Raw genomic sequence first — 7,758 nt, 5'->3', positions numbered from 1 at the left:
TCTTTTTTATTCTTTGAAGGCTTGTTTGCCACATCCATCTAGTGAATCTCTTTGTGCTACTTGAATTTCCTTTGTTGAGCACTTCTCTTGTGAAAATATGACATGGCGTGCCTTGTTAGTCTACATTTTCTTTTTAGGGTACGGCCCATTGAATGACATACCTTTTTCTTATAAAATTTCATGGTAGGTGAATATCTGCAGAAGCATCAGATGGCTATGAGCACAATAAATTTTGATAAAGTTTTCTATATGACATTATGTGAAGCAAGGCTTCAGTTTTATGCATATCACATCGTAACTTCCAAAGTTTGAGATATGCTATCCACATACGAACTTGGGGGGACTTTGCAATATATTTGAATGATGTTTCACTAGAGGACAGCACATGTAAGTCGTTTACATAAACGTTTGCATAGGGAGGACAATGTCATTTACCATCAGACTTTGATTCATTTTTGAACCTCCAACCTAGCCTCATGAGCGTGAGAGCATTCTCAACTATCATGATGTATGTACATGTCATCATGTGCGTTAACAAGCATTAGTCAAGCGGAGAGACAAATCTGAAGAAGGTGCCACTTGGGAAAACATAAGTGTTTTTAAGAAGAAATTTCTCAAATTTTTTTCGAGAACAAAAAGCTTTTCCAAGGGGAGAGTAATGTTAGGCCAAATGCTAGATGCTAGGGCTAGTCTGAACAGAGCTTGGGGCCTTCCTATATAAGAGGCATAGATTCTAGAGACTCTAGTCCCACACTTCTTGGTTAGGTCATGGATAGGACCGGATATAGAAGAGAATTTCTTAATAAATCTTGTATAATATGAGAAGATTCAGGTGAGTTGTTATTTGTGCTTTTTTCAGGACTTGGAGTAGATTATGAAATCATAAGAAGATACTCCGATTGCCTAATAATTATTCCCATCATTTGATTGAATGTGGATGTAGCATTTGTTAGCCCAAAAGCCATAACCAAATATTCATACATACCAAATGTGGTACAAAAAGCTGACTTGTGAATACCTTCTAGCACAAGAGGTATTAGATGATAGCCACTTTTAAGGTCTACTTTAGCAAAGGGATTAGATCCTTATATCTTATCAAATAGATTCTCTATTCTTGGAAATGTAAACAATTCTTCTTCGTTATCTTATTTAATGCACTATAGTCCACAAACTAAACTATGAACCATTCTTCTTTTGCACTAGAATAACAAGTGAGAAAAATGGTGAAGATCTAGGTAGTACCATTCCTTTTTGTACAAACTCGTTACCTTGTGCCATATCTACTCTTGTTAAGTCATTGAAAGAGGTTCATTAGGAGGAGAGCTTCCAAGTATAAGCTCTATGCTATGGTTAGCATTACAGAGGTAATTCCCCTAGGATATCATCTATAAACAAATCAACATTTTAATCAAGAAAACAATTAAGGTTCAAATTCTCTTTAGATGAGCTAGTGTCATTCTCTGTGTGTGTGTGTGTGAGAGAGAGAGAGAGAGAGAGAGAGAGAGAGAGAGAGAGAGAGAGAGAGAGAGAGAGAGGAGTCCTTGACAAAAAAACATTTAAACAGAAGTAGAATTCTTTATAGCTTTATCAAAAGCGTCATGAGGTACAATATGAAGCGTGTTTCCTCTCTCATGGACATGAAGACTCATCTCTACCTTCATGTTAAAATTCAACAACCCTATGTGGAAATTTAAGTGGCCATAATAGGAACAAACCATGGTGCCCCTAACAAGACATCTTTATTCTTGAGTGGAGGGATAAAGAAATCTTACTTGCCCACATACCCTTGAACATGCAATCCTAGCCTACTAATCAATGAAGGGATCGGAACCTTTTAGCCTCTGAATACTTCATTAGTTGGTATGGCTTCTCGCATCTCATAGGCATGAATCCCATGCTTTGTGGTTAACTCCACATGAATGAACTTATCCATAGAACCAGGGTCAAAGAAAACCAAAGCATCATGCTTGTGTGCCTTTCCCCACGCTTAGCATAAGGATGCTCCTTGAGGGTAACATTCCTTTGTTGAACGAGAGATGCTTGAGGAGTTGTCTTGTTCGCATCCTTCTAAGGGCAAGTGGGCGATGCCCCTAACAAGACATCTTGACTCTTGAGTGGAGAGATAAAGAAATCTTACTTGCCTACATACCCTTGAACACGCAATCCTAGCCTACTAATCAACGAAGTGATTGGAACTTTTTAGCCTCTGAATACTTCATTAGTTGGTATGGATTCTCCCATCTCATAGGCATGAATCCCACGCTTTGTGGTTAACTCCACATGAATGAACTTATGCATAGAACCAGGGTCAAATAAAACCAAAGCATCATGCTTGTGTACCTTTCCCCACGCTTAGCATAAGGATGCTCCTTGAGGGTAACATTCCTTTGTTGAACGAGAGATGCTTGGGGAGTTGTCTTGTTCGCATCCTTCTAAGGGCAAGTGGGCGATATGAGTGAAGTTTCTTTCCACATTTGAAGCATCTATTGCCTTTGTAGTATTGCTCCATCTCTTCAAACGTGAGATGATTCTTGTCTTGGTAGCTCCTTTTTTCTTTTGGCTTACCATTCTTGGAAGAGGAATTGTTGTTCTTTCCCCCTTCAAAGAATTTTATTTTCCGTCATTAGGCTTATTTCGCTTCTTGCCTACAGTTGGGAATTAATAGTAGAAGCTACCATAGTGTATATATATATCTTCCAAGATTGTTCTTGGTCTTTGAGCATTAACATATGCACAATATCTTCATAAAGCTTGCACAGAACTGTTGCTTTTGCTTTGAAAAGTCTATTCTTTCGTAGATAGTGACTTTGAGATGCAAATCCAAAACTTGTCCACATATTTTTGAATAAATCTCCTTATCCTAGCTTAACGCTTCTCCATGGTGTCAGGACATCATCCTCAACCTCAATTGAGAGAATCTGCTTCATAAAAGCGATTTTGTTTGCTTTCCAAGTTTTTGGAGCCTCCTCTTTGACTCACAACTTTCCCTAACATCATCTGGTCAAACTTGTTGCATACTCTTCACAGAAAGTGGGATGCATCAACGGCCTCCTCTGAGACAACAAAGAGACGTAGATACCTTTTCAGCTACTATGGGCACAATCCTCTATGTTTTTCAATCTAGATCAGGGACACTTAACATAGCATTATGCAAATCCTTGATAATTTGTATTACATTCTTCTTGTATGCCTCCGTGATATATAGCTAGCGTTCACACTACACTACTCCAATTTGTACTTCCTTTGGCCCATGCAATGTGCCTAGAGGTCTATGGTATACGATATATTTTATATATATATATATATATATATATATAGAGAGAGAGAGAGAGAGAGAGAGAGAGAGAGAGAGAGAGAGAGAGAGAGAGAGAGAGAGAGAGAGACGGCTATCTTGCCTAGAGAGGCATCACCTGCCTGAGAAATGGAAACTTTGAAAACTGAGAGACCGTCTTAGAAAGCATGTATTTTTTGAACGCACCCCTCTTTGTCATAAGGGATGTATATAGGGTTCATTCATAGGGTAGTTGTATGGTCATGAATGTAAGAACTTGTGAAGTTAGGAGATAATGTAAATCTACAAAGGAAAAAATAAAGAGAATATCACATAGTTTGGCATTGAAAAACAATCCAATGAACCAACACTCTACAATTCTATCTAATCACGTGAGTAGACATAATCACGTGAGGTTAGGTCTACAGGCCTAGATAACAAGGACAATGAGGCTAGAACTAAAGTACACTAAACACGATCAGACACTCTTAAGCCAGTTGGTAAAACTCATTATGAAAATCTCGAAAAATCAGACAATGTTTTGGATAAATTTAGATACAAGCACCATAGAGAGAGCAACCTCTTGACCTTTTGTTCAAAGGAGCTGGCGTGGTTGGTTGAGCATTTGTCCGTTGTGACCCGAGTCATGGGTTCGAATGTGTGACTAGGATGGTGTTGACGGACGTGCTTTGCATCATGCAAGTGGGAACGCTCGTGCTGCTACAAAAAAGAATTAGAAGACCTCAAGCCCTACGGGTGTGATTGTAGGGCCTTGAGTTCAAATCTGGGCCATCCTTCATGTAGAATTGCTGGACTGTCCTTTCAAGTAAACCCCTGATTATTTTTTGTGCTAGGCTAATGGAATACAGATTCAGTAGCCGTTCTCTGACGTGCCGACATAGACTATTCCCGAAGGTTAGAACTCGCAAGAGAAGAAATTTTCTCTCTCTCTCTCTCTCTCTCTCTCTCTCTCACACACACACACACACACACACACACACACACACACACACATCAAATGAATATTTTGCGCAGTTAGGACAGGCTGGATCAAGCTTTAGCTTTGAGCTCTGAGCTCGAGCTATGGCGAAATCATGTACAGCGGCTTGATAGAATGTAGGAATCAGCTATGGTGAAACAAGGCTTCGACCTTAGCAGATGCAATATGATAAGTTAATTCGACTAGGTACTCTAACAGATGCAGTGAAATGAGACCAGGGCTTCTTTTAGTGTTGGCTTTGTGGGTGTCTTGTATCAGTTCTATGGGATGGGGGAAAGAGGGGGCAAGTGAGCAGGGGATGTTTGAACAGAGTACTCTTCTACAGCATTGGAGCATGCGGTTGTCGAAAGCAATGTCTACACATGACTGGCTATGGAAGATCAAAGGTCATTTGCCATTGGATGTGGGCACAAGGGATGTAGTGGCTGTGGAAAAGTTCAATTCAGTTGAAGATGATGCCACGCTTCCATGGTTGCACAATCGACAGGTACCCTCGTCGCCTCTTGATCGTGGTTGGCTGGGGAAGGATGATGTAGGTGCGGATGTCAGCGTTCTTAGTAAAGAAGAAGTCAGTTGGCGCAAAGCACAGGTTGGCTCAAACGTTAGATATGTTGAGCATATTCGGCCACATGAGAATGTGAGGGGTGCCATGCGCCGCATGTCATTGCTGGACATTGTTGATGGGACCACAGCTGATAAGCAAGCAAATGCTGTACGCCGGCTTGGTGTGGACAGCGCCGTTCTCAGATATGCAGGACTAGTACTAGCGACAGATACACAAATCGGGGCTGTCTATGATGTTGGCCTCCCACCCTCTCTTGCAGGAATTCGTGTACAGGTTATGCGTATCAGCCCTGCCTCTCTCACAGAAGCAGACTTGATCTTGAATGAGTTTTCAATCCCCCCGGGTGCCTCCTTTAACCCCTCAGGTGACTATGTTGCATTGATATATCGCAAGATATCAAGCTTTACTGTCTATACTCTGCCCCCCCAGTACCAATTTGGGGGCCCTGTCGTGGGGATAATGAGCTCGTCGTCAAATTCTACTACCATAGATCCATCGCAACCCCCAGGCAGCATCTCTCTCCCCACCAACAGATATGTCAAAATCAGTTTACCGTCCTTTTCTACAAGTGTTAGTCCAAATGCACTCTGCGCATTCTTTGCTTCGAACGGCTCAATCTTTGTGAGCAGCTTGGCAGCCATGCCGAGTTACTGCCTCTTTTCCACTCTTGGAGATTTTGCTCTTGTCGTGGAAGCTTCTTCAACGACGTCTCCGACACAGGGTGCGAGTCCGCCAACAGCGACTTCTTCACCCAATGATGGTAGCATACGAGCATCATCTTCTCCCAGTGGAAAATCCTCCACTAACTGGAAGCTCATTGTCGGGGCGACTTGCCTTGCCCTTGGTGGCTTGGCTTTACTTGTTGCTGTTGTCCTCATCAGCTTAAAGGTTAGAGAAAGCGTTAAGCAAAGTGTGAAGCACTTCTTGACGACTCGCACCTATACGGGAAACGACGAGGCTCTGCAAGATTCACTTGTCGGGGGTAGCATAGCCCCATCAGCACCTGTGATGCGCACAAAACCCGCACTCGAGATCGATGTGGCTCATTTTTCACATTGATAGGATCTGGCATCTGTATTATGGAGAGAGCATGCCCTGGCTGGCATCTACTTATGTCCCCTTACGATTCATTTTTTGGCAGTGATGAGAATTCTTCTCAAGGAGAATTGTGTCGTTGCGATAGGTATGGCATCAGCCCTTTTGGTTCTTATTTTTTCGTTTTTTGTAGCGCTTGCATGCGGGAAAACCTTGTAAATGGTGGAGAATGAAAGAGAGCGGTGAATGGTGGATACGATAGTTGTCTTGGAGCTGGCCTTTTATTTTTTGTAGTAAAGATTAGGTCTGTGATGTATGCTTGCTGTGTTGCAGTTGGGGTAGGCTATAAGTGCATGTAAAACTTTCCACAGGCTGGTTTGCATTTGCGGGCATTGGCACGGGTATTGTCGGAGTAGCGTGTTTAATTTTGCATACCTAGTTCTGACTTGCATGGTCACCATGACATGTGCATCGGTAGGGGTGAAACCTTGAAATCATGAAACTCCTGAAATGTTTCGTGTGGGCTGAAACCACTTTGTGAGCCGTCTTGGGCAATGAATCTCTTCATTATTATATGTTTACGTTTCGATCTGACATTTCCTTATGGGTGAAATTTCACACTGAAACTCGGCCATTTGAAATGAAACGTTTTGCCGTGACGCTGGCTCTAAGTAGGCAATCACTGCCATGACATGCATTGACCCCTCGCATTGTGTTCAGCATGCACTATATGGCTGTAGTTGACAAAGTTCTGGATTTGATGGAGTTACCTTCTAAATGCTTAAGCTTTGTGCAAGCAAATGACTAGGGAAATCATATTCTTGGGAGGCTTTTGTGCTTTGCGTGCTTGGTTTAATATGTATTGAATGTAATGTGCCAGTTTTTGTCAGCTGTGTATGCGAGGCTTCTCGTCATTGGCAGCTTGTCCTCTGCTTTTGAAGGTTTGTATAAAAGTTTGGTGGTTTCTCTCTCTTCGAGCAGTCTTCATCGACTTGTCCTGCTCTTTTTAAAGATGTTTATGCAAGTTTTGGTGTGCATCTCTTTCGCCCGATGGTTTTCATTGGGCTTCAAGATCTTCCGAATGGGATGTGCGTCTTGGTGTGGACGGTGATCTTGTATTTTGTTGTTTTGGTGGTGTGTACCACTGGCTAGTCGGGGAGGGTACAGAACATGATGTCTTAGTAGTATTGTATCGCTAGGTTTGTAGGTCGTCTCGTGTGAATTTATTATACAGCCCTGTCCTACAGTAATAAGCCTTTCACCTTCCTTTAATCTCTATATCTGCAAATACCCTGTACCTATGCTGATCCTTTGGCTCTTGGAGATCTTGAGGGTCTTTTGCACCATTGGTTGTATCTTGTAATTTGGCCACATGCTGTATTGTGATTGGCAGAGTCTGCCTTTGGGTTATATTGTAATGTTAAAGGGTTCAAGCCCTCTTTATCTAGAGAGAGAGAGAGAGAGAGAGAGAGAGAGAGAGAGAGAGAGAGAGAGAGAGATTTTATTAATGCCTTCAAAAGGTGGAATTTGGCCTATGAGACAGATCAATGTGCATGTGTGGTATATCCTGTCATCCCAGGAAAGGAAAAGCTGAGCTGAAATGAAAAGAATGTAGCTAACTGATAAGCTGATGTGAGCACTCAATTTGGAGTATTAAATGAGTTTTTTTTTTTTTGGAGGTTTGGGGGTGGGGGGGTGTGGTTTGTTGGGGTTGTCTGAGATGACCATTATGAATGGGGGATGGTATTCTACTGCATGGATCTCATAATGCAAGACTATATGCATAGGTTATACAAATGCGATACACAATCTTGCTAGCTGAGAGAGAGAGAGAGAGAGAGAGAGAGAGAGAGAGAGCTCCATTCATGATCACTACATTTTGGAATC

At 42.0% G+C, this 7,758-nt stretch overlaps 1 protein-coding gene across 2 annotated transcripts; it reads left to right on the top strand.

Annotated features, from left to right (window-relative positions):
• The first annotated feature begins 4,124 nt into the window (after positions 1–4,124).
• LOC147452033 (uncharacterized) lies at positions 4,125–7,318 on the top strand. 2 transcript variants are annotated; one of them, XM_086517862.1, is made up of 2 exons: positions 4,125–6,019; positions 6,762–7,318. In XM_086517862.1, the coding sequence occupies exon 1, from the start codon at positions 4,480–4,482 to the stop codon at positions 5,893–5,895; it is 1,416 nt and encodes a 471-aa protein (XP_086373988.1). In that variant the 5' UTR covers positions 4,125–4,479; the 3' UTR covers positions 5,896–6,019; positions 6,762–7,318. The 2 variants fall into 2 exon arrangements, with proteins under 2 accessions (XP_086373988.1, XP_086373987.1); XM_086517861.1 differs by having other exon boundaries at positions 6,752–7,318.
• The last annotated feature ends 440 nt before the right edge of the window (positions 7,319–7,758 follow it).

This window comes from Adiantum capillus-veneris, chromosome 8, assembly GCF_014529385.1.
Source record: "Adiantum capillus-veneris isolate H3 chromosome 8, ASM1452938v2, whole genome shotgun sequence".
Taxonomy (NCBI): domain Eukaryota; kingdom Viridiplantae; phylum Streptophyta; class Polypodiopsida; order Polypodiales; family Pteridaceae; genus Adiantum; species Adiantum capillus-veneris.
This window is presented reverse-complemented; position numbering and strand designations above follow the sequence as displayed.